General features: G+C 43.9%; 2 protein-coding genes across 3 annotated transcripts; both read right to left on the bottom strand.

The window, feature by feature from the left end:
• Positions 1-1,139: 1,139 nt before the first annotated feature.
• LOC134294777 (zinc finger protein 420-like) lies at positions 1,140-20,598 on the bottom strand. Of its 2 annotated transcripts, none has more exons than XM_062966478.1 (3): positions 20,372-20,598; positions 6,978-7,123; positions 1,140-3,535 (listed from the first exon to the last, which is right to left on the bottom strand). In XM_062966478.1, exon 3 carries the CDS (start codon positions 3,324-3,326, stop codon positions 2,031-2,033), a length of 1,296 nt encoding a protein of 431 aa, XP_062822548.1. In that variant the 5' UTR covers positions 3,327-3,535; positions 6,978-7,123; positions 20,372-20,598; the 3' UTR covers positions 1,140-2,030. The 2 variants fall into 2 exon arrangements, with proteins under 2 accessions (XP_062822548.1, XP_062822547.1); XM_062966477.1 differs by lacking the exon at positions 20,372-20,598 and adding an exon at positions 13,049-13,173.
• On the bottom strand, positions 15,486-25,854 carry LOC134294778 (zinc finger protein 135-like). The gene is made up of 2 exons (XM_062966479.1): positions 25,709-25,854; positions 15,486-22,443 (listed from the first exon to the last, which is right to left on the bottom strand). The coding sequence occupies exon 2, from the start codon at positions 22,227-22,229 to the stop codon at positions 20,988-20,990; it is 1,242 nt and encodes a 413-aa protein (XP_062822549.1). The 5' UTR covers positions 22,230-22,443; positions 25,709-25,854; the 3' UTR covers positions 15,486-20,987.
• Between the last annotated feature and the right edge of the window lie 1,382 nt (positions 25,855-27,236).

The raw sequence follows: 27,236 nt of genomic DNA, 5'->3' as shown, positions 1-27,236 counted from the left end.
TCAGAGAGACCCCAAAGGGCATCCTGCCCAAACCCCTGCCTCGCAGGCACACATCGCATGCAATGGGCCGCCATCAGGTGAACGTGGACTTATGGCCACCCACAGAGGAGAGGCCTCTAAGCCTCTGTGTCCTCCACGGTCCTGCTCAGGCCTCGCAAAGCCAGGGCAGCTGCCCAAGCTCCCTGGACTGAGCCCACCCGAGGACCATGCAAGCTCCTATTTAATGAGCACTATAGTCTTCGCACCAGTATGGTGTAGTACTTTGGAGCAGTGGTCTCCAAACTGTGGGTCCCCTCCCAGGTATTTTGGCCTACAACTCCCAGAAACCCCAGCCAGTACACCAGCTGTTAGGATTTATGGGAGTTGAAGTCCGAAACACCACTGCTCTGGAGACCAAGGTCGGCATCCCCACTCGGCTGTGGAAACTCACACCTGACCTTGGGCAAGCCTCGCTCTCTCAGCCTCAGGAGAAGGCCAAAGCAAATCTGTTTCATTCATTAACAAATCTACGGAAGAGTCTTTTGAGGCTGTCTTCCTTAGTGACTGACAGGCAGCAAGGTATTACCAGCAAGCACATCCAAGGCAGAAACAGCTGGGATCGCAAGGGAACTTACTTTTTTATTGCCTGGACCTTTGTCCCTCGGACCCAAATGGCCAAAATAATGTCTCAACCGACACGAACAAAGACAACGTCTTGATAAAATAAAGGGCATGACTGTATGTAACTGCCCTGCCTGTTTGTGTGGCTTAGTGTCTCAGTCCCCTTGTGAAAGTGGAAGATCTCTAAGTTATCCCCAAACCTTCTTAATCCCGTCAACCATATTTTGCACACAAAAAGCACAATATGATTTAACAAATTTCTAAAAAGACTTTGTTTACTTTTGGCTCTTTTGCAGTGGCGATTTCCCAGAAGAGGCCGTAAAGCTTCAAACAGCCCCGCTTTTACTACAGATGAAGAATTTGGGAATAAAGAAATCAATGGCAACTAAACCTGCAAATGTGGAGGGCAAACAGTATTCAGATGCACGCTCATGTTTTGTATACATCATAACAGAGTGCAATGCATGTTTAAGAGTGGGATGTTACCACAAGTTAATAAGGTGTGTGGCAATTAAAATAAAACACATACCACAAGAGGATCAAGTCCAGATTTATTGAGATGACAAGATGGTGACAAGCAATAGATGGTGTCCAAAGCAGTCAATATATGTTGTACAAAACAGAAGAGGAATAATTCTGGAGCTAGATAACTGAGTCCAAACCCATGCCACCAGCAAAGAGGGCGAAAATGACATTCAAAGAGACTTTACATAGGGTGTTAAACCCAATTTTGGGCTAAAACCAGGTCTATCCGCCCCTCCAGTTTCAACAGTTTTGACCCATACATGCATACATAACTTTATTATGGTCCATGGACCCACAGCTGTTAAGTGAATAACATACAAGAGTTTACAGAACAGTCAAACCGGGGAAATTGCGTAACAAACACAAACTACACACACCCTTATAAATCCCCCTCTTTTTTGGCAAAAAATAAAAAATAGAAGAGATAAAAAGCAACAAAACAAAAAGGCAGAATTTGTATATAATGCTTAAGCTACACAGCAAACGACTACATAAAATACAAAACTAAATCAGAAACAAACACACCGATGAAACAGATACCTACATAGACACACAAACCAAACTAACAAACGAACAAGAGACACAGGTACACTTCTACAAGCCTCATTCTATCTGTTAGTATTTATCCCTTAGTATTCTACTCCCTATAGAAAATATTATATAATTTAACACTTTTGATAACACTTTCCCAATTAATAAATCTTACAACTGACATTTGCCCATATTGTTGTCACTTTGGCTAATTGCAGATGTTCACAAGCCACTCTTTTTGCGTTAGAATAAGACGTTCCTTCCATCTCTGCACGACTAAAACTGTTCACAGTCCAGGTGTTTATAGGGTTTCCCCTTTGATGTGAATGTAAATGTCTCCTCCGAATAAAGCTCTGTCCACACTCGAGGCATTTTTAAGGTTTCTCCCCAATGTGAACCCTTTGATGCCAACGTAGACCTGAACCCTGAGTGAAGCTCTTTCCACACTCCAGGCATTTATAGGGTTTCTCCCCACTGTGAGTTCTTTGATGTGAATTTAGACTTCCTTTCTGTCTAAAGCTCTTTCCACACTCCAGGCATTTATAGGGTTTCTCTCCTGTGTGAATCCTTTGATGTGAACGTAGACCTGAACTCAAAGTGAAGCTCTGTCCACACTCCAAGCATTTATAGGGTTTTTCCCCACTGTGAGTCCTTTGATGTGAATGTAAACCTGCAGGATCCACAAAGTTCATTCCACACTCCAGGCATTTATAGGGTTTCTCCCCACTGTGAATCCTTTGATGTGAATTTAGACTTCCTTTCAGTCTAAAGCTTTTTCCACACTCCAGGCATTTATAGGGTTTCTCTCCAGTGTGAATCCTTTGATGTGAACGTAGACCTGAACTCCAAGGGAAGCTCTGTCCACACTCCAAGCATTTATAGGGTTTCTCCCCACTGTGAGTCCTTTGATGTGAATGTAAACCTGCAGGAACAGTGAAGTTCATTCCACATTCCAGGCATTTATAGGGTTTCTCCCCACTGTGAATTCTTTGATGTGAATTTAGATGTCCTCTGCGACTAAAGCTCTGTCCACATTCCAGGCATTTATAGGGTTTCTCTCCAGTGTGAGTCTTTTGGTGTGAATGTAGACCTGACTTCTTAGCAAAGCTCTGTCCACACTCCAGGCATTTATAAGGTTTCTCCCCAGTGTGAGTCCTTTGATGTGAACGGAAATGTACCCTCTGACTGAAGCTCTGTCCACACTCCAGGCATTTATAGGGTTTCTCGCCAGTGTGAGTCCTTTGATGTCTACGTAAAACAAAGCTACACCTGAAACTCTGCCCACACTCCAGGCATTTATAAGGCTTTTCCCCAGTGTGAATCCTTTCATGCCAACGGAGAACCGAGCTCTGACTGAAGCTCTTTCCACACTCCAGGCATTTATAGGGTTTCTCCCCAGTGTGAATCCTTTGATGTGAACGGAGACCTGAGCTCCAAGCGAAACTGTGTCCACACTCCAGGCATTTATAGGGTTTCTCCCCAGTGTGAATCCTTTGATGCAAATGGAGACCTGAGCTCTGACTAAAGCTCTGCCCACACTCCAGGCATTTATAAGGTTTCTCCCCAGTGTGAATACTTTGATGTTTCTTCACATTTGCAAGGTAACTAAAGCTCTTTCTATATTCATTACATTTGTGTCCTTTCTCCTCCATGTTGACAGTTAGGTACATATAATTGTAAAATAGACACTTGAGTCTTGTTCTTCTCTTTCTGATCTAGAGTGAGTTTAAGAATTCAGCAAGATCAGCACCTTGAGAGGATTTTCTTTCCTATAGGACTGGTGTCCTTACTGCACTTTGGTTTCCAAATTCTTCAAAATCCACTAGAAGGCAGTTTGTTTTCATCATGACGGGAGAGGCGCTGTACAACCCTCATATCCCTGGTCAAGAAAATAGAAGCCAAAGGTTAAACGTGAAGCCCCAAACCTTCTTTACCTCCAACCTTATCCTTTTTTCCCTTCATGTATTATGTTGAAAATAGAAATACCAAGAAATACAGTCATGAAATGTCTCTAAGATGTACACAGAAACCAACAAAATCAATCACAGATTCATAGAATCACAGAATAATAGAGTTGGAAGAGACCACCCGGGCCATCTAGTCCAAGCCGCTGCCATGCAGGAAAAGCACAAAGTATCCCTGACATAAACAACAAGGAACAAATTCAGGTGCTCTGAATGAACATAACAGAGACAAAAGTTGGTCATTTCAAAAGTGATTCGACCAACACAGAAAAAGGAAGGAAGAAAAGAAGGAAGGAAGGAATGAGGGAGTTTAAGAGATGGGTGGAAGGAAGGTTATGTAAATAGGACAGAAAAAGGAAGGAATACAAGAATGACAAAAAGGTGGATGGAAGGAGAGGAAGGAGAGTGAGGAGGGAAGGAAGGCAGGCAAAAAAAGGACATAAGAAAGAAAGGAACAAAATAAAGAAGGGAGGGAGGGAGGGAGGGAGGGGAACTGCGTTCTATGTTAAATGGTCACATTGAATTCATGGGGTGAATCCCAAACGTGGATAAAAGAACAGAAGAGAGGCAACGATTCCTTCTGGTCTCAGTAAATGTGCTAAATGCTCATTTCATTATTACTTAGTCCGTGATGGTCACCTCCCTGTACAAACCAGCAAAGGTGATCACAGATTCATAAAGAAGAACACAGATCCACATTCAATTCCACTGAGCACATGTGGGAACACAATTAGTCCTGGCTCAAAGGTGGCTCAAAGTAAAGAAAGCAAAAAAGGAAAGGAGAAAAGGACAGAAAGGTGGAAGAGAGGAAACACAGAAGGACAGGATAATGGAAGGAAGGAAGGAAGGAAGGAAGGAAGGAAGGAAGGAAGGAAGGAAGGAAGGAAGGAAGGAAGGAAGGAGTGGAAACTCTTCCCAATATTAGAGGGTCACACCAATTTGATTGGGTCAAACTCAAATGTGGCTAAAAGAACTGATGGCAGGGAGGCAGGCAGAACTCTTTCCAACATTAATGGGCATAATTCACTCTGGATAATGGGTTTCCGTAAATTATCAGCATGTGCTAAATGCTGAAAAACCACGGATTTCTTTATTGATTATTTCATCGTCTCCCAGGCCACAGGGAAGTGGTTGGACCCTTAGGGGCAAGTGACCACGTGCTCCTGCAGTTTGCAATACAATGGAAGGCCAAAACTAAGACAAGTCAAACCTGCATTCTGGACTTTAGGAGAGCTGACTTCCAAAAAAAGAAGGAAATACTGAGCGACATTACCTGGTCACCAATACTGAAAGACAAAGGAGTTAAGGATGGATGGGAGATTTTCAAAAGTGAAATACTCAAGGCGCAAATGCAAACAGTGCCAACAAAGAGAAAAAACAAGACAAGTGCAAAGAAGCCAGAATGGATGAGCAAAGAAATTTTATCCGGGTTAAGACATAAAAGAGACATGCACAAGAAGTGGAAAAGGGGAGAAATCACCAAAGAATTCAGGCTTGCCAGAGACATTAAAAACAATAAAAAGTGCTTCTTTGCTTAAGTCGGTAGGAAAAGGAAGAACAAGGAGGCGATAGGGCCTCTGTGAGAAGATGTGACGGGGATAGGGAAAAGGCAGAACTACTCAATGCTTTCTTTGCCTCAGTCTTCTCACAGACAGAAAGCCGTCCTAAACCTCAGCAATATGGAGTGAATGAAGGATTTGGGGAAATCCAACACCAAATAAGGAAATAAGTCATTGAGGAACACCTGGCAGCTCTAAACGAATTCAAGTCCCCAGGGCCAGATCAACTACACCCAAGAGTATTGAAGGAAATAGCGGAAGTTATCATCTTTGAGAGTTCTTGGAGAACGGGAGAAGTCCCAGCAGATTGGAGGAGGGCAAATGTGGTCCCTATCTATTTTCAAGAGGGGAAAAAAGAACAACCCAAACAATTACCAATGTCCTCACATCGATACCAGGCAAGATTCTAGAAAAGATCGTTAAGGAAGTGGTCTGCAAACACTTAGAAAGGAATGCGGTCATCGCTAAGAGACGGATTTATCAAGACGGACTTATCAAAAACAAGTCATGCCAGGCTCATCTGATATCTTTTTTCAATAGTTACAAGCTGGGTCGAAACAGGGAGCGCTGTGGATGTAGTGTACCTGGATTTCAGTAAGGCCTTCTTTCGACAAGGTCCCCATGACCTTCTGGCAAGGAAACTAGTCCAATGTGGACTAGTAGGCAAAGCTACAGTGAGGTGGATCTGTAATTGGCTGAGTGAACGAACCCAGAGGGTGATTCTCCCCAATGCTTCCCCCTCTTCCTCCTGGAAAGAAGTGAGGAGCTAATGCCATCAGCATGGTTCCGTCCTGGGCCCGGTTCTGTTCAGGATCTTTATTCATGACTTAGACTAAGGTTTAGAAGGCATGATCTGTCAGAAACCAAACTGGGAGGGATAGCTAATACCCCAGAAGACAGGAGCAGAATTCAAAACAATCTTAACAGATTAGACAGCAGTACATGTGAAAAAGATCTTGGAGTCCTCGTGGACAACAAGTTAAACATGAGCCAGCAATGTGATGTGGCGGCGAAAAAAGCCAATGGGATTCTGGCCTGCATCTAGCGTCTAGATCCAGGGAAGTCCTGCTCCCCCTTATTCTATTCTGCCTTGGTCAGACCACACCTGGAATCACACTGTGTCCAATTCTGGGCACCGCAGTTGAAGAGAGATGTTGACAAGCTGGAAAGCGTCCAGAGGAGGGCAACTAAAATGATCAAAGGTCTGGAGAACAAGCCCTATGAGGAGAGGCTTAAAGAGCTGGGTATGTTTAGCTTGCAGAAGAGAAGGCTGAGAGGAGACATGATAGCCATGTATAAATATGTGAGGGGAAGTCATAGGGAGGAGGGAGTGAGCTTGTTTTCTGCTGCCCTGCAGACTAGGACGCGGAACAATGGCTTCAAACTACAGGAAAGGAGATTCCACTTGAACATCAGGAAGAACTTCCTGACTGTGAAAGCTGTTCAGCAGTGGAACTCTCTGCCCTGGGCTGTGGTGGAGGCTCCTTCTTTGGAGGCTTTTAAGCAGAGGCTGGATGGCCATCTGTCGGGGGTGCTTTGAATGAGATTTTCCTGCTTCTTGCAGGGGGTTGGACTGGATGGCCCACGAGGTCTCTTCCAACTCTATGATTCTATGATTCTATGATACAGTACCTCCCTCTGCCTGACAGAACTCGCTTTGCTGCCCTGCCCCAGTTCCATATACATTGGATTAAAAAAAATGCAGGGACAAACAACCAAAAAACAAACAAACAAACAAACAAAAAAGGGGGAAAAAAACAAGAGACAAATTGTGAGACATTAACACAACAATACTTACAGATAACACACCATCCAATCAGGCTAAATAGTTGCTCCCACCAGGGGACTGCCTGGTAGCCAACTAGACAGTTCTGGTAGCCCTCCCAGAGTCCTGCGCGTCGATTCCAGAGCGACTGGTATCCACCCAAGGAGCCTGCAGTGTGGCTGAGAACAAAACACACAGCATAGAACACATTAAAACGAGAGAAGAGTTGCATATGACTAGTGGGCCCAGTTGGGGGGAGGGGGGGTCAGAGTGGGCCTCAGGCAGAAGTCCTGGCGGTGTGGCCCAGCAGGCAGGCCAAACAGCAAGCCAGGTGGGAGGAGCTCTGCCTTCCAGGGCTTTATAGGTGATAACCTGCACTTTGAATTGAGCCCAGAAATTCATCGGCAGCCAGCGGAGTTGCTTTAGTAGGGGCATGGTGTGCTCCCGTTAGCAATCTGACTCTGCACTAACTGCTGTTTCCGAGCTGTCTTCAAAGGCAGCCCCACTTAGTGTGCATTGCAGTAGTCCATTCTAGACGTAACAAGGCGGGGACCACCATGGCCAAGTCAGGCTTTTTGAGGTATGGTATGGTCTTAGAATCGTAGAGGTGGAAGAGACCCCATGGGCCATCTAGTCCAGGCTCGGGCCAACTTGGGCCCTCCCTCCAGGTGTTTTGGACTTCAACTCCCACAATTCCTAACAGCCTACCAGCTCTTAGGAGTTATTGTAGGAGTTGCAGTGCAAAACATCTGGAGGGAAGTATTGGGGTGGAGAATGGATCACAACCAGTTAGGATCGCAGATCCTCCCTGAGAAGGAAGGCCCTGTCTCTCTCTCGTCCCCGCCAATCGCGCCTGTGACGGTGGTGGGACCGAGAGCAGGGCCTCCGCAGAAGGTCTTAATCTCCAAGGTGGTTCATAGAGGGAGATACGTTTGGACAGGTAAACTGGGACGGGGCCGTTTAGGGCTTTAGAGGCCAGAGCCAGCACATTGAATTGTGCTCGGGAGTTAAGAGACACCAATGGAGCTGACACAACATGGCAGTGGTGTGCTCCCAGTACGCCGCCTCAGTTATTAACCTGGCTGCCTCTCGTTGGACCATGTAAAGCAGTGATTCCCAAAGTGGGCACTACCGCCCCCTGGTGGGTGCTGCAGTGATCCGGGGGCGGTGATGGCCACAGGTGCATTTGTCATATTCATTAATACATATATCTTTCTGTTTAATTGCTATTAAAATTTTAAAAATATTAATTTCTAGGGGGCACTGAGTAATATTTTTACTGAAAAGGAGGCGGCAGGCCAAATAAGTTTGGGAACCACTGATTTAAAGCTTCTGAACCGTCTTCAAAGGCAACCCCATGTAGAGTGCATTGCAGTAGTCTATCCTGGCCCCTTCGATGGATTGTCACCTTGACGTGGTGACGGGGCTTGCGTGTTCCAATGAACCTGAGGGCACAACCACGGGAGTCACATACTCCCAGAAGTGGCCACAGGGGAGGATCCAGACGAAGAACAATCCGAAGACCCAAAGACCTCAGCGGCGGAGCAGGCGGAGGATAACATGGTACATGTTACAACGGCTGTGAAGGCGGAAGAAGGATGCAACAGACTGAGAAGCCACACCACTGCTGGGACCTCAATCTGCGAAGACTGTGTGTTGACCGGCCGTGCACCGACCTCCACACATTAAAAAAAATCACACACAGGCGTCTTCCAAGAAATGGAGGACCATCATCCTTGAACTACGAGGGATCACCTAAGTAAGTAAGTCTATCCTGGATGTAATGAGAGCGTGGACCACCATGGCCAAGTCTGACTTCCAAAGGTATCGGTGCAACTGGTACAAAAGTTTTAATTGTGCAAAAGCCCAATTAAACAACAATAACAATGTTTGTTTACTTATAGGTAAAGGTTTCCCCTGACTTTAAGTCTAGTCGTGTCCGACTCTGGGGGTTGGTGCTCATCTCCATTTCTAAGCCAAACAGCCGGCGTTGACCGTAGACACCTCCTCACTCCACTCCAAGGTCATGTTGCCGGCATGACTGCATGGAGCGCTGTCACCTGTGTATATTGTTAATGGATTTGTGCTGTTACTTTTGTAACATTGTGAGCCGCCCTGAGTGCCCACTGGGAGATGGTGGCGGGGTATAAAGTTTTATTATTATTATTATTACCTATTCATCTACTCACATTTGCATGTTTTCAAACTGCTAGGTTGGTAGAAGCTGGGGCTAACAGCGGGCGCTCACTCCGCTCCACGGATTTGAACCCGCGACCTTTCGGTCTGCAAGTTCAGCAGCTCTGCGCTTTAACACACTGCACCACCGAGGGCTCCTTGTTTACTTATAACTTCAGGTATTTAATTTTAACTTCCTGTATGTCATGATAATGGACCATTTCTTTTAGTATATTAAACTGATATACACTTTATGTGTTTACAAAACGCACTCTGTGCACTTTTGGCCAGTTCGTTTTATGACCTTTATTTTGGTGTTTAAATCGTGTTCTATTAAGCTTGCCATTTTATCTTTATATGTTAATGTGTAAAGTTTTGTAACTGCTCGCGTTTTTTCTTTCTTTCGATGTGTTTTATTTTGTTTATTGTATTTACCTGGGCTCGAGCCCATGTGAGCCGCCCCGCGTCCCTCTGGGGAGATGGAGGCGGGGTACACAAATAAAGTGATTATTATACAGTAGAGTCTCACTTATCCAACATAAACAGGCCAGCAGAACGTTGGATAAGCGAAAATGTTGGATAATAAGAAGGGATTAAGGAAAAGCCTATTAAATATCAAATTACATTATGATTTTAAAAATTAAGCACCAAAACCATCATGTTTTACAACAAATCGACAGAAAAAGCAGTTAAATACACGATAACATTATGTAGTAATTACTGTATTTATGAATACAGTAATTATGAATATATCGCATAGTAGTCATGGGCGATTTCAATTATTCCGATATCTGCTGGAAAACAAACTCAGCCAAGAGTACAAAGTCCAACAAATTCCTCACTTGCCTTGCAGACAACTTTATGGTCCAGAAGGTAGAAGAGGCAACAAGAGGATCAGCAACTCTTGATCTAATCTTAACAAATGTGGAAGACCTGATCAATACAGTTGAAGTGGTGGGATCCTTAGGGGCAAGTGACCATGTGCTCCTGGAGTTTGCAATACAAAGGAATGCTGAAACTAAGACAAGTCAAACACGCATTCTCGACTTTAAGAGAGCTGACTTCCAAAAAATGAAGGAATTACTGAGCGGCATTCCATGGACACCAATATTAAAAAACAAGGGAGTTAAGGATGGATGGGAGTTTTTCAAAAGTGAAATACTCAAGGCGCAAATGCAAACAGTGCCAACAAAGAAGAAAAATAAGACAAGTGCAAAGAAGCCAGAATGGATGTCCAAAGAACTTCTAACTGAGCTAAAGCTCAAAAGTGACATGCACAAGAAGTGGAAAAGGGGAGAAATCACCAAAGAAGAATTCAAACGTATAGCCAACACCTGTAGGGAAAAGGTTCGCAAGGCTAAAGCACAAAATGAGCTCAGGCTTGCCAGGGACATAAAAAACAACAAAAAAGGCTTTTTTGCTTACGTTGGTAGAAAAAGGAAGAAAAAGGAGGCGATAGGGCCTCTGCAAGGAGAAGATGGGGTGATGGCGACAGGGGACAGGGAAAAGGCAGAACTGCTCAATGCCTTCTTTGCCTTGGTCTTCTCACAAAAAGAAAGCCATCTTCAACCTCAGCAACATGTAATGGGCGAAGGATTGGGGGAACTCCAACCCCAAATAGGGAAACAAGTTGTCCAGGAACACCTGGCCTCTCTAAACGAATTCAAGTCCCCAGGGCCAGATCAGCTACATCCAAGAGTATTGAAGGAATTAGCGGAAGTTATTTCAGAACCACTAGCAATTATCTTCGAGAGTTCTTGGAGAACGGGAGAAGTCCCAGCAGATTGGGGGAGGGCGAATGTTGTCCCTATCTTCAAGAAGGGAAAAAAGAACGACCCAAACAATTACCGTCCGGTCAGCCTCACATCGATACCAGGCAAAATTCTGGAAAAGTTCATTAAGGAAGTGGTCTGCAAACACTTAGAAACAAATGCGGTCATTGCTAATAGTCAACACGGATTTACCAAAAACAAGTCATGCCAGACTAATCTGATCTCTTTTTTCGATAGAGTTACGAGTTGGGTCGATACAGGGAATGCTGTGGATGTAGCCTACCTGGATTTCAGTAAGGCCTTCGACAAAGTCCCCCACGACCTTCTGGCAAATAAACTAGTAAAATGTGGGCTAGACAAAACTACGGTTAGGTGGATCTGCAATTGGCTAAGCGAACGAACCCAAAGGGTGCTCACCAATGCGTCATCTTCATCATGGAAAGAAGTGACAAGTGGAGTGCCGCAGGGCTCCGTCCTGGGCCCGGTTCTGTTCAACATCTTTATTAACGACTTAGACGAAGGGTTAGAAGGCACGATCATCAAGTTTGCAGACGACACAAAACTGGGAGGGATAGCTAACACTCCAGAAGACAGGAGCAGAATTCAAAATGATCTTGACAGACTAGAGAGATGGGCCGAAACTAACAAAATGAAGTTCAACAGGGACAAATGCAAGATACTTCATTTCGGCAGAAAAAATGGAAATCAAAGATACAGAATGGGGGACGATGCCTGGCTTGACAGCAGTGTGTGCGAAAAAGACCTTGGAGTCCTCGCGGGGAACAAGTTAAACATGAGCCAACAATGTGATGCAGCAGCTAAAAAAGCCAACGGGATTCTGGCCTGCATCAATAGGGGAATAGCGTCTAGATCCAGGGAAGTCCTGCTCCCCCCTATTCTATTCTGCCTTGGTCAGACCACAACTGGAATACTGTGTCCAATTTTGGGCACCACAGTTGAAGGGAGATGTTGACAAGCTGGAAAGCGTCCAGAGGAGGGCGACTAAAATGATGAAGGGTCTGGAGAACAAGCCCTATGAGGAGCGGCTTAAAGAGCTTGGCATGTTTAGCCTGCAGAAGAGAAGGCTGAGAGGAGACACGATAGCCATGTACAAATACGTGAAGGGAAGTCCTAGGGAGGAGGGAGGGAGCTTGTTTTCTGCTGCCCTGCAGACTAGGACACGGAACAATGGCTTCAAACTACAGGAAAGGAGATTCCACCTGAACATCAGGAAGAACTTCCTCACTGTGAGGGCTGTTCGACAGTGGAACTCTCTCCCCCGGGCTGTGGTGGAGGCTCCTTCCTTGGAGGCTTTTAAGCAGAGGCTGGATGGCCATCTGTCGGGGGTGCTTTGAATGCGATTTCCTGCTTCTTGGCAGGGGGTTGGACTGGATGGCCCATGAGGTCTCTTCCAACTCTACTATTCTATGATTCTATGATTCTATGATTCTATTGAAAACACTGACTAAAAAAAATTGGCTACTAACCCTTTGACTACAAATAAAGATAGAATTGCATAAAATGAACTCACAGTAGCAACATTGTTGGAAATTAAATCCATTAAAGTTCAATCCTTGCTGCCTAGAGAAACAGTTGTGGATCCGGGAGGGAGGCAAACTGAGTTGGATAATCCAGAACGTTGGATAAGCGAATGTTGGATAAGTGAGACTCTACTGTAATATTATTATGATGATTCCTGAACAGTCTCTTCATGAACCGTATTGCTCTATGCAGCTCTCTTCAATATGGGTCTACTTTGAGAGATAAACACAAGCCTCAACGTTTCTGACAGGAGCTTCAGGCGCACTCAGGGCTCAACCGACTTCTAACTGTCATCCTGTTCTAAACGAGGCCTGGGCCAACTTCGGCCCTCCCTCCCTCCGGGTGTTTTGGACTACAACTCCCACAATAACTACTAAGAGCCTACCGGCTCTTAGGAGTTATTGTGGGAGTTGTAGTCCAAAACACCCGGAGGGAGGGAGGGCCGAAGTTGGCTCAGGCCTGCCCTCAACTGTGGCTGAGTCAGTCGAGATGAGGTAACTAACGGACAAGGCCTCAGGATCCCTCAGGAGAGAAAAGGCCGCACGAAGGAATACAAAAGCGGCGAAGGTCACCCGGAGGAGGCCGGAGGAGGCTGGCCTCTCCCGCCCTTCCTACCTGGGAGCCCGCGGAGGATTGCGCTTCGCTTCGCTTCGCTTCGCTTCTGGCCGGCTCTTCTTTTTCCCGCCTCTCAGGGCAGGCCGGAGCGAAGTCTGCCTGGCAACAGGGAGGGAGGAGGGGGCGGGGCCCGGCTAGCCCGCGCGTCCCTGATTGGCCGCGCTCCTCCTGGCCCCGCCCCGTCCCCGCGAGCGCCCGTTGGGGACAGAAGGCGGCGCACGGGCAAAGCCCTCCCGGCAGAGGTCCGGCCGTGGTTCTGGTCGCTTCTCTTGCTCATGGATCTTCTTTCCCCTTCTCTTTAAAAAAGAGCCTGGAAATGGCCAATGGCGCTCAAAACAACCCAACGCGCCCTTTAAAACCTACCCCCACAGAAACTACAATGCAATTAAACCTAGGACTGTTGCCCAGGGAAGGCTTTCATGGCCGGCATCACTGGGTTGCTGTGAGTTTTTTCCTGGCTATATTCCAGAAGCATTCTCTCCTGACATTTCGCCCACACCCATGGCAGGCACCCTCGGAGGCTGTGCGGTCTGTTGGGAAGCTAAGTGTCTGTGGTGGAGGAAAAACAGGAAATCTAGGATGAATGGCCTTGCAGCTTCAAAGCCTGGCTGCTCCCTGTGTTATAAGGTAATTATATATAAATACTAGCTGTGCCCGGCCACGCGTTGCTGTGGCAAAGTGGTGGTGGTATTGGTTAAAAATTGTGCAATTTTTATTTGACGTTATTTGTATTTTTTAAATAAATTTTATTGTAAGTTATCTTTTTATTATATTTTATTATTTTCTTGTATTATTTTTAGTTATTTTCTGTTATAGTATTTTATTGTATTGATTTTTTAGTGTTTTTAATTATTTTTTAGTGTTTATTATTATTTTTTATTGGGTTGCTAGGAGACCAAGTTGGAGGAGCTTAGCCTTCTAACTGGCAGCAATTGGATAAAAGCAATTATTCCTCTCTCTCTAATTAGGACTTTATTTTTCTTTTCTTTTTGTTGTATCAACCTAGAGGCGTGGATGATGGGTTATGTTGTCAAATTTAGAGGTTGGGGGGCCTGTAGTTTTGTTGTTTTGTGGGTCGCCGTGATGCCATCACTCTTTTATATATATAGATTATTATATTATGATAATATAATATATAATAATATTATACATATAAGTAATATAACGTTTGTCATGTAGTGGGATGTGGGAGGTTACAGTGCTTCCCATGCAGACAAATGCTAACCTCCGACAAACTGTGTATATATTGTACAAAACTGCAATAAAGTAAAAGCCGCCGGTTTCAGTTGACATCTGGGAAGTCTGATTATTTATTTCCGTGCGACTGAGTCTGAGTAGTTTCGCCAGATCATCAGAGAGAGAACGGAGACCCGGAGGTCATTGAGTCTCAATTTAACCATTTCCCGACATAATTTAACTTCTTATTCCACAGTGTCTCCCATTCGTTTAAAGTAATTGTCCTGCCAATATTATTTTCCCATTTGATCATGCATCCCTTTATCAGTTCTTTCTCTGTACTCCACTCCAATAGTATTGCATACATTTTTGCAATGGCTTTTTTCTTGTTCGCCAATATATTTTGTCTCATGTTGATGTCTTTTCCGCAAGGAAATAGACTTAAAAGACGGTTCAGACTTAGTGCAAATAATAAATAATAATACAACTTTATTTTATATCCCTGAGGGGACTCGGGGCGGCTTATAATAAAAAACACACTGGCAAACATTCAATGCCAAAAACCAGGAACAACACATAACATGCAATCTTTAGAAATCCTCAAAAACATTTAAAATTATTCAGTGAAAACACAAGGGGCAACATTCCTGCCAGGTTTTAAAGCAATTTTTCAGGCATTGTGGTTTCCAGGAACGGCAAACCCAACGGAAGTGCTTAACAGCAAAATTGCAACCCATCCACCTGGAAGAGACACAAGGAGCCTGATTTGATTTGATTCATAAATGGCAATGATATTAAGAATAGTTTGATTAAATAGTCTTCTTAAGTGTCCGAAGAGATCAACCAGAAGTGTTTGCCATAAACGCCACCAAATAACAGTAATAAACAAGCCCATCGCCTTCCTTGGAATGCAAAGGAAACCAATTGACCAGGAACTCACACATACAGGCAGGGCAAGAAAACCTCAGGAACAACCGTCTTAGATGTGAGGGACAGAGATGGTGTTTCGTTCCACTTTGATTTTTATAGGTGGACATTTGTTGTTTTGATAAATGTCTGACCCAATGGTGCCTTGTGCAGGATGAAACAAGGTGAAAGAAGGAGGGGGCGTGAGAACAAGGATGTTTGTGAAGTGAACTGTACCTGCAAAATATTATAAAAACCCTATGTGAAATCTCAGTCAGTGTTCCACCTTCCTTTCAGGTGTCGCACCTCAGAATAGTTCACCTTGCTTTAGACACCCAGTCAGACACAGGAGAAAGTCTTTTGTAGTTTTATTGAGCAAAAGCAGATATAAATCAAAGCAGGCAGTAAAAAGGTCAATAGAAATCCAATAGTTCATGAGTCATAATAATCCACAAGTCCATAAGCCAAAACAGTAGATGATAGATCCCAAAGAACAAAGGCCCAAAGGTTTCAAAAATCCAGGAACAATAAATAATCTTTTCTTAAGCATGAAGCAGGAACATCCACACAGATGAAGCGAGAATTTGCATTGACAAAGATCTATCTCAAAACACACACTTTTAAAAGCAACCCAAAAATGCATTTCTTTTTCCTGAGGAGGCCTCTCTCATTCCCACCAACCTTACATTCCTACAAGGCTAAACTCCCTTCCTTAACAGACAGTCCTCCCTAGATAATGACGGCGCCCCTTCAAGGTCTTCGTTATCTCGCACCTGAACCGACACCGGGGCTTGAGACATCTCTTGCTCATTAATTCCCATGGGAATGTCATCCTGACTGTTATCTATGGCCGGCTGGGTCGGCTGGGTCAACAGCTCATTCTGTTCAAGCTGCATTTCTCGAGCCTCTGAATCAGCCTGTATTATTCCCATGCCATCCTCCTGAAATTCATCCTGCAGCTCATCTGGCTCTTGTATCTGAAACCCAGAATCCCCTTCTTCATCCTCACTCTGGCTATGCTGTGGCTGAGTCACAATATCAGGATGGTCACTCACAGCTCTAGTTGCAAATAAATCTGTATATTTCTATTTCCTCTGCCTCCTAGTTCCTTCATTGGAAAACCGAGACTTAGGGATTCTACTGGGTTTGCCTTCTTTAAAAAGGGATACTGCATCTGAGCCTCAACAATCCCACCAAGTCTAGAAGGAAAACTGCCTCATGTATAAAAGGTGGTCGTTGGAAGAGTTAAGCACAAAGGCCAAACTTTCCTCAAATTTCAATCCAGAGCCAGGAACCAAGGCTTCTTGGGTCTTTCCAGGCCCAGGCCCAAGCCTGGAAAACGCTCCTCAGAAGTAGAGGCCATTATAGGAGATGTTCCTCACAGAAAACTCAGTGCAAACCTGATCCAAGCATTATGGATAAAGGTTGAAGTGTGGGTTTTAGCAACAAGAGAAGCTTGGAAGAAGAGAGACTTTGGGAACGCTTATCTCCCTCACGGGAGAAAACTCAAGCCCAGGAAGAGGAATTTTTGCAAACTTTCTCAATGACAACAAGGAAAATAAAGCATATAATTGGGATGTAAGTAAAGTACAGGAATCCCTACAATTAATCCCCGAGAACATTGATTTCTCTGACCATGAGACTGCCTACGCTGAACCAACAGGTTTCAGAGAATTTTTGCAAAAAGATCCAACATTAAGAGAAAGCAGAAGCAAAGTGGAATTGGGCATTGACCAGAATAAGGAATGTATTCAAGAGTTGAACGAGGAAGGCCCAACAATCCTTGGAATATTGCAACTCTTTTTTGTAAAATAGAAAATGTATTAATTTTTTTCAATACAGAAGCCAGAGGGGACATAGAGGGATATAGGGAAAGGAGATGTATGAAGGGCATTCATTAAAGATTTCCCTTGACCCACTTCTATTTATCACAGGAGGCTGAAACTGCACATGTGTCATGATATACGTCTCTATAGGTTCCATGCCAAATTACAACTCAGAACTGATTAATTGTCTTGAATGTACAGATGTGAAAGTGGAGTGAGGCTTGATCATGGACCCAGTGGAATCCAGCGCAGTCCTCAAGTTCCTTGACTTGAAAGGCCGGCCGCACACCAAAGGACATGTTTGATGAGATGAAAGAGGTTTGTGGTGATGGCTTCCCAATGTATGACGTAGTCAAGAACTGGCACTAATGTGGTCGGACTTTGGTGCAAACAGCTCCAATTCCAGGGTGATCCCACTCTGCTATTGATGAACACACTATTTAGCAAGTGGAGGTCCCCATTTTGGAAGACTGCTTGCGCAACCATTCACCACCTAACCCAAAATGTCAAGAGGAGTGTGGGGTCCATGGAAAAAAATAACCCAAGACCATCTTCACATGCAGAAGGTATCTGCTCGCTGGGTTCCCTGGCTGCTCACACCTTTCCAGAAGCAGGAACAAGTCAAATGCTCTCAGGCTCTGTTAACAATGATGTGCCATAGGAACCAGGAAGACTTTGTCAACAGACGGATCCCACAAGATGAAAGCTGGGTTCGTCACTATGATCCTGAGACTAGAGTCCAGTTGATGCAACAGAAGCATCACGACTCACTGCCTCCAAAGAAGGCACGTGCCCAACTCTCGGCAGGCAAGGTCCTCCTCACAGTATTTTCGGATCAGCACAGAGTAGTATGGATGGATTTCCTAGCAAAGGGCAACATGATTATTGGGGGCAGACGATGCTTCACTGCTGCGGAAATTGCGGGGGGGGGGGGGGATCAAAATCAAGAGACACGTGGCATGCTCACCAAAGGTATCCTTCTGCAAGGCAATGCACCACTGCCCAAATGGAAGCATGCTCTGGTGGCTCTCACATTCTACCGCATCTTCCTTATTCACCTGACTGACCTCGCACCACCGGACTTCCACCTCTTTCCAAAAATGAAGTTATTTTTGAAGGGCAAGCCTTTTTCAGATGATGAGGCTCTGATTTCCGAAGCCACAGCATGGCTTTTGGCGCAACCTGTCCACTTCTACAAGCTGACAGTTGGTTCAAAAGATGGGAGAAGTGTGTGTCCCTACGTGGCACCTATGGAGAGAAGGAGGAATCACTGTGCCAAGTTTCAATGGTCTCCGTCCACAGGAAGTGGGTCAGGGAAAATCTTTAATGAACGTCCCTCGTATGTTATTGGACCATTTTAAAAGACAAAGAGAAGACTTGGCAGGAAACCTCAGGCAGCAGGAGAAGCGCAAGACGCAAAGGGGAACTGCTTTGCAGGGTGAGACATTGAGTGAAGATGGTGACCGCTCCCCTTTAAAACCAAGGCAAGACCCAGAAGAAGAAAGGTCCCAAATTTTTTAAAAAGAAGGGGAAAGTCCCAGGAGACGGAAAGGCAGGGCCCTGCAGACACAGAGAAAGGGGCTCCTAGAGGGCACTCAGACCCCATCAATCCCACCTCAGAGCACGGAGATGAAGAAGAGGATGGAAGGGCTTTCCTTTAAGCTGCCAAGGGAGAGGGCCATGCAGCTGCCTGGCATCTCTTCCCTGCAGAGTTCTGCAGAAAGCAGCGAAGAGAAAGAGGAAGATGTTGGGCAAGAAGGGCAAAAAGATCCAGAAAAGCTGGTGACTAAAAATATCTGATACAACAATATGACACCAGTTTCCAAAGCATGGAGGAGGAAGAAGTGGCCGATTTGGAAGTCAGGCTTTCTGAGGCTTCCAAGACCCTTTCTCAAGAGAGGCAGATTTTGGCCGCTTGGATAGAGTGCCTGCACACCAGCAAAGTGGACAGTAACATTTTGCCCAAAGATTTCCATAGACATGACACTCTAAAACTCTGAGGTTTGTGATGGCCCACCAGGCCTTTCTGACCTCTAAGGATCGCCTCCCCAACTTCAAGAAGTACAACTGAGATCGACTTTGGGGGATCCTGGAGAAGAGCTTTCCCAACTTGAAGGCTGTCCTTTCAGGTCTGAGAGTGTCCTAGTCCCAAGATGAAGTGGCTCACGCCAGAACCTTGTCCCTGGAGATCATCCGGCACTTGCTCCTGGCCAGGAAGCCCAAGACTTCTGTCACTGTTTTACCCAATTGGCTGTCGGAGAAAATGATAAATTGCCTTCTGATAATTTTGCAGGTCATTTCTATTAATTATGTACTGTATATACTCGAGTATAAGCCTAGTTTTTCAACCCTTTTTTTTAAGACTGAAAAAGCCCCCCTCAGCTTATACTCGGGTGAGGGTACTGGTTGGCTTATATTTGGGTCAGCTTATACTCGATAATATATGGTACATTTATTATTTTTCTCTATTATTATTATTATTATTATTATTATTATTATTATTAATAATAATAATACATTTATTATTTCACTCTGATCTTATTATTATTGCATTTATTATTTTACTCTATTTATTATTACATGTATTATTTTACTTTATTATTATTAAAAAGATACATAAGCACATTTACATTGAAGAAGATGAGAATAATTATTTGATCAGAGTTGGACAGTCTTATCTTAAATTTGAGCTTTATGTAAATATTCAAAAACATTTAACCTACTGATGCCTCAATTAATGTAATTTTATTGCTATCTTTATTTCTGAAATTTACCACCCTCGGCTTATACTGGAATCAATGTTTTCCCAGTTTTTTGTGTGTTAACATTAGGTGCCTTGGCTTATATTAGGGTTGGCTTATACTCGAGCATATATGGTATTATAATTTCGACTTTTTGCTCGCTCATGGGATGTTCCCCATAGTTGTTTACTTGAAATTATTGTCCTCTCGCTACCTGGTACTTTTTTTGTTCCCTTCAATAATATAATAATAATACTTTATTTTTGTATCCCGCCACCATCTCCCTGAAGGGACTCGCGGCAGCTAACATGGAGCCAAGCCAAGAAAAAGACAAAGTATCAACAAGTTAAAATATAAGCAAAACAATAAAATAACAAAGCAGTATAAAATCAAAAACAAATTCAAGCACCATTGTACAAATACATAAAACAAGATAGAAAGTTTAAAAACAATTTCAGTTTCACCACCAAAGAGACAAAGGAATAAAATGGGGGGGGGGGGGGGGTCAAAGCAAAGTGCGTAATAACTAAGTTATTCAATAAAGTGCCTGGATGAGTGTCCCAATATCTCCTAAGGTGACGTTAAAGGTAGGATTGAGTGGGACAGGGGATAAAGCCTTGATAAACTACTGTTCCAAGGATATTTTCACCCTCCCCCACACAATTAAAGTTCACCTGATCAGCTTTGCGAGTCTCTCAGCGAAAACATTCCTTCCAACTTCCATGAGATACAGTCCTTCCCATGTCAGAAGTCGCTCACGTGCTCCACATTGTCAGTTGTTTGTCCGGTGTGTGGTATGCTGCTTCATAGAATCATAGAATAATTCATGGAGCATCCTGAAAATTGGCATGTCCTTTCCAGTAGATAACCTGTCCGCTGTCTCATTCTCACAAATCAGGAACTCAATTGCAGCATGTTCCTTCCGATGGACACCAAAAGAAGAAGCCATCTTGGAGGAGCGATACAACAACATTGTATGCAGGAGCTGGTTGAATTAAATTTGAATAGAAGTGCGAAGGATTATTCTGTGCCCTTAGAACAGATGTAGAATAAAAATGGGATTTTAAAAAAATGTTCTGGATGACTTTTGGAGTGACCCTTGTAGTAATCTTCTTATGAGATTGATTATCCAGCATTCTTAAAAACCAAAACTTTGGTCTCATGGTAAATGTACAAAATGTCTTCCAGCATCACATGTATCTGAAACCATGACCTGTATCTTGGCTATTCTGCAACACCACCACAATATGATAAAATAGCTCAGCAATATTAAGTTCTGAGTTTCAATATTTATGTGAATTTCCTTTTTGTATCTTGGAGGGTTTCTCTGGAGTCAATACCACCTTTTCCTCCAGTGTGAATCCTATGATGTCTCTGTAGACTTCCACTCACAGTGAAGCTCTTTCCACACTCCAGGCATTTATAGGGTTTCTCCCCAGTATGAATTCTTTGATGTTGATATAGATTTCCATAGTGAGTGAAGCTCTTTCCACACTCCAGACATTTATAGGATTTCTCTCCACTGTGGGACCTATGATGTTTACGTAGGCTTCCATTGTTAGTGAAGTTCATTCCACACTCCAGGCATTTATAGGGTTTCTCCCCAGTGTGGATTCTATGATGTTGATATAGATTCCCACTGTCAGCAAAGCTCTTCCCACACTCCAGGCATGAAAAGGGTTTCTCCCCAGTGTGGGTTCTATGATGTCTGTGTAGACCTCCACTGTGAGTGAAACTCATTCCACATTCCAGGCATGTATAGGGTTTTTCCCCAGTATGGGTTCTATGATGTCTATGTAGACCTCCATGGTCACTGAAGCCCTTTCCACACTCAAGGCATGAAAAGGGTTTCTCCCCAGTGTGGGTTCTGTAATGTAGATGCAGATTTCCACGGTGAGTGAAGCTCTTTCCACACTCCAGGCATGTATAGGGTTTCTCCCCAGTGTGAATTCTATGATGTCTATGTAGATTTCCACTCCCACTGAAACTCTTTCCACACTCCTGGCACATATAAGGTTTCTCCGCAGTGTGGATTCTATGATGTCTATGTAGACTTCCACGGTCACTGAAGCTCTTTCCACACTCAGGGCATGAAAAGGGTTTCTCCCCAGTGTGGGTTCTATAATGTAGATGTAGATGTGCACTCTCGCTGAATTTCTTTCCACACTCCAGGCAGTTATAGGGTTTCTCCTGAGTATGAATTCTATGATGCCTATGTAACTTTCCACTCCCACTGAAGCTCTTTCCACACGCCAGACATGTATAGGGTTTCTCCCCAGTGTGGTTTTTTTGATGTGAACGTAGACTACCACTGCGAGTGAAGCTCATTCCACACTCCAGACATTTATAGGGTTTCTCTTTAGTGTGAGTCCTTTGATGTGAACGTAGATTTGAACTCTGAGTGAAGCTCTTTCCACACTCCAGACATGTATAGGGTTTCTCCCCAGTGTGAATTCTATGATGTTTATATAGATTTCCACAGTGAGTGAAGCTCTTTCCGCACTCCAGACACTCATAGGGTTTCTCCTCCATGTCAACAATGATATGTATGATCAACTGCAATATAAGTCTCCTTTTTTTCTTTTTGATTTGTGAGCGAGTTGAACCAAATCAGCACTTGAGGACTTCCTCATCTTATAAAACTCCTTTCCTTACTACACTTTTGGCTTCCAAATTCCTCAATACGCAATAGATGCTGGTTTCCTTCTCATCATGCCAGAAGTGGGTCCAGAGTATCATTACTTCCCTGGTCAAGAAAGAAAAAACAAAAGATTAAACCTCAATCCCAACACCTCATATATTTCCAATATTATCCCCTTTTCCCTTCACGGGTCATGTTGAAAATGGAAATACCAAGACATAGAGGTGTGAACTGACATAACAGAAACCAGCAAGGGTGATCACAAATTCGTATTAAAGGGTGTGGATCAGCATGTACTAAATGTTGAGAGGCACAGGGCTTTTTTACTGATCATTTCATGGATTTCTGGGTCGCTTCCCAGGCCACAAAGGCTCCCAGGCCTCCCAAATGAGCCCTCTTTTGCTACGAAATTTCCTGCTTTTCCAAAGGAATCCTCCATGCAACCAAAAAATCTACCTCCCCACCTGTCTAATTCAAAGCCACATTTCTGCATATTGGGATGTTCACAAATGAGTCTCTGCTGATCTAAGCCCCATTTGGGTCATGCATTCCCTTCGTTGAGCCCCTTGATGGGATGCAAATGCAGGTACAGCTCAATCAAGGCAGGGCCTTGGAGGGCGGTTTCCTGCGAACCGGGGTAAGGTGGACCTGGCTTCATCAATCAATCAAGCTCAGTCACCGAAAGCAAGCCTTCCTTGTAAGAACAGGAGATTTAAGAAAAAGCTCCACTTCTTAAACATAAACCTTAAAATAAGTAAGTAAGAAAGAAAGATTATTTTTCTATCCCACCACTATCTCTCGGCTGGGACTCAGGGCGGCTAACACCGGACAAAGACCCGAAAACAATAACCAAAGTATGACGAGCCCTAGGGGAGTGGCGGCATATAAGTTTGAATAATAAATAAATAAATAAACGATTAAACATATTACAGAGAATAAAAACACAGTAAAAACGACATTATGCAGAACAATACATTAAGCCGTACAAACTCATTTAAAGCATAAAATGAGTAACAATAAAATAAATAAAATGGACCACCAGTTTGGTGGAGGGAGGTAGAATGGAGGGGCCATTTGAACTAAATTGCAATAGTATGGTTATAAAGATAAACCTTTCTTAGGATGTTAAAGAGCAATCCAGAAAAAGGAAAAGCTCTTTAACAGCCTAAGAAAGGTTTATATTTTTCAGCAATACTGACTTGGTGAGTTATACTTTTTCTCTGTAAAAGGGAGGAAGTTCATTTATGGTCTATTCCTGCTAACTGACAGAAGAAAGCCAAGAGGGATTTAAAAGGGGGGGGGGGAGATTTTAACTGGCACGATGTCTTTTATTTATCCCTTTTTATAAAAGAAAGGGAAAGACTGTTCGTTTAAACTGTCGCCCAGATTGTTGTCCTATATTGGACCTTTTAACGCCTTGGATGATTGTTTAATATTTTAATTATGTCTATTTTAAATCATGACTTTTTAATTTGTTTTTAAATGCATTCTTTGATGTCTTAACTATTGATTTTATGATATTATATGATAGTATGATATGTGAGCCGCTCCAAGTCCCCGTTGGGGAGATGGAGACAGCACACAAAAATAAAATTATTACAATAGAATCTCACTTATCCAAGCCTCGCTTATCCAAGTTTCTGGATTATTCAAGCCATTTTTGTATTTATTTATTTATTTACAGTATTTATATTCCGCCCTTCTCACCCCGAAGGGGACTCAGGGCGGATTACAATGAACACATATATGGCAAACATTCAATGCCAACAGACAAACAACATTCAGTTTTAGACAGACACAGAGGCATTTTAACATCTTTCCAGCTTCACGATTCCGGCCACAGGGGGAGCTGTTGCTTCACCGTCCATTGGTGGCTGTTCTTCCTCATTCTTTTCCTCGTGAGCAGTTTTATGGTGTTGTAGATTAGTTAAATTAGCCTCCCGCATAAAGCGTCCCTAAATTTTCCCTACTTGACAGATGCAACTGTCTTTCGGGGCTGCTAGGTCAACAGGAAGTTAACATTGAGTTGCTTCAGCTTTCCGTCCATGAGTGTGATTGCCTTGTAGTGGAAAGTGTTGGAATTCAACCCCACACTGTCCAAGTCTGCAGTCCTCAGTGAGGAACACTTAGTTAGTTTACGAATAGGCTACAGGAATCCCTTTCCCCTGACTCCTGAATGACAGTTGGAATGTTTCTATTTAATAATTATAATAACAACAACTTTATTTTTCTATCCCATTTCCATCTCCCCTCAGGGACCCATGGTCCTGGTGGTGATGGGCACACTGGGTGCCGTGCCAAAAGATCTTAGCCGGCATTTGGAAACAATAGACATTGACAAAATTACGATCTGCCAACTGCAAAAGGCCACCTTACTGGGATCTGCACGCATCATCCGAAAATACATCACACAGTCCTAGACACTTGGGAAGTGTTCGACTTGTGGTTTTGTGATACGAAATCCAGCATATCTATCTTGTTTGCTGTGTCATACAACATCGTTGTGTTTGATGTTTAATAGGCTTTTCCTTAATCCCTCCTTATTATCCAAGATATTCGCTTATCCAAGCTTCTGCCGCCCGTTTAGCTTGGATAAGTGAGACTCTACTGTATTATTATTATAATCATATAAATAAAAATGTAAACGTTCATCTGTGCATGTGTGTGTGAGCGAGAGAGCTGTTCAGCAGTGGAACTCTCCGCATCAGTGTCTTTGGAGGCTTTGAAGCCGAGGCTGGGTGGCCATCTTTGGATGCGATTTTCCCGCTTCTTGGCAGAATGGGGTCGGACTGCAGGGCCCACCAGGCCTCTTCCGACTCTAGGATTCGTGGGCCATACAGTCCAATCTCAAAAGCCTCCACCACACACTGAGGCAGAGAGTTCCAATGCTGAATGGCTCTGGAACTCCCTCCAGCGAGAAGTGAGATTAGCTTTTGAGAAATTCGGTATTTTCCCCCTCTTTTTCTGGAAGCCCCCCAGAGTTTCCCTTCCCCGGTGAGATAGGGCGGGTTAAAAACAAAGTAAGATTATTATTATTTAGGTGGGAGAATCTGGAAAGTACGATGTTTATATACAAAGGCCTAAAGTTCCATTGAAATCAGGCCTGGGCCTACTTGGGCCTTCCCTCCAGGCGTTTTGGACTCCAACTCCCAGCATGCCTCGCGGCCTCAGGCCCTTTCCTTTTCCCCCTCAGCCGCTTAAGCGGCTGAGGGGGAAAAGGAAGGGGCCTGAGGCCGCGAGGCATGCTGGGAGTTGGAGTCCAAAACCCCTGAAGGGAGTGAGGGAAGGCCCAAGTAGGCCGGGGCCTTTCCTGAGGAGATTCAAACACGACTGAGCGGCCAATAAGGGCTAGGCCAGGCCGGCGCCTCACCTCCTCTCACGAGGCCTTGCTTCCTTCCTTCTTTCGCATCCTTCCCAAAAATGTGGGCGGGGCCTGCGGTGACGTCGTCGCCCTGTCAATCCAGAGAAGAAGCGGCTTCTCAGACGGAAGAGGGGCGGGGCCAATTGTAGCTCCGCCCCCTCCTTCCCGCTCTCAAGCTGTGGGAGGCCAGCCAATGGAGGACCGCAATGGGCGGGGCTTCAGAGACACAGCCAATGGGAGGGCGAGGACTATCCAGGGTGGTGGAGAAGAGGAAAGGGGCGTGGCTAGGGGCGGGGCCTTGCTTGGAAATCCCTCCTTCCTATTGGCTGGAATGAGTTAGTCAGCCTTGTTGACATTCCTGGTGATTCCACGTGATTCATTTCAGATATTTTAAATGATCTTTGGGGTGGATTACTTGTGCTTTTATGTTAATTGGATTGTGAGGTCAGGTTCCTCATCAATCTTGAGACAGTGTGGTTATGACTTGGTGCCGCAGGGGGTTAAAGCCTTGTGCCGGCAGGACTGCTGACCTGAAGGTTGGGGGTTCGAATGCAACCCGGGGAGGGAGAGCGCGGGTGAGCTCCCTCTGTCAGCTCCAGCTCCCCGTGTGGGATCACGAGGGAAGCCTCCCTCTCACAAGGAAGGTAAAACATCCAAAACATCTGGGCAACGTCCTTGCAGACGGCCAATTTTCTCACACCAGAAGTGAATTGCAGTTTCTCAAGTCACTCCTGACACAAAAAAACCTTGTTTTTAGATGTTGGTCTAATGTAGGGGAGACAGGGCAGAACACAACAACAGCAACAACCACAACAGTAACAACTTTATTTCTATCCGGCTGCCACCACCACTGAGGAGGGACTCGGGGCAGTTTAATAATAATAATAATAATAATAATAATAATAATAATAATAATAAAACTTTATTTTTATATCCTGCCTCCATCTCCCTGAAGGGACTCGGGGCAGCTTAATAATAATAATAATAATAATAATAATAAAACTTTATTTTTATATCCTGCCTCCATCTCCCTGAAGGGACTCGGGGCAGCTTAATAATAATAATAATAATAATAATAATAATAATAATACTTTATTTTTATATCCTGCCTCCATCTCCCTGAAGGGACTCGGGGCAGCTTAATAATAATAATAATAATAATAATAATAATAATAATAAAACTTTATTTTTATATCCTGCCTCCATCTCCCTGAAGGGACTTGGGGCAACTTAATAATAATAATAATAATAATAATAATAATAATAATAATAATAATAATACTTTATTTTTACATGCCGCCTCCATCTCCCCGAAGGGACTTGGAGCAGCTTAATAATAATAATACATAATAATAAGAATTAATAATAATACTTTATTTTTATATCCCACCTCCATCTCCCCGAAAGGACTCAGGGCGGCATAATAATAATAATACATAATAATAATTAATAATAATTAATAATAATACTTTATTTGTATATCCCATCTCCATCTCCCTGAAGGGACTCGGGGCAGCTTAATAATTATAATAACAAT

Source organism: Anolis carolinensis, unplaced genomic scaffold (assembly GCF_035594765.1).
Source record: "Anolis carolinensis isolate JA03-04 unplaced genomic scaffold, rAnoCar3.1.pri scaffold_21, whole genome shotgun sequence".
Taxonomy (NCBI): domain Eukaryota; kingdom Metazoa; phylum Chordata; class Lepidosauria; order Squamata; family Dactyloidae; genus Anolis; species Anolis carolinensis.
This window is presented reverse-complemented; position numbering and strand designations above follow the sequence as displayed.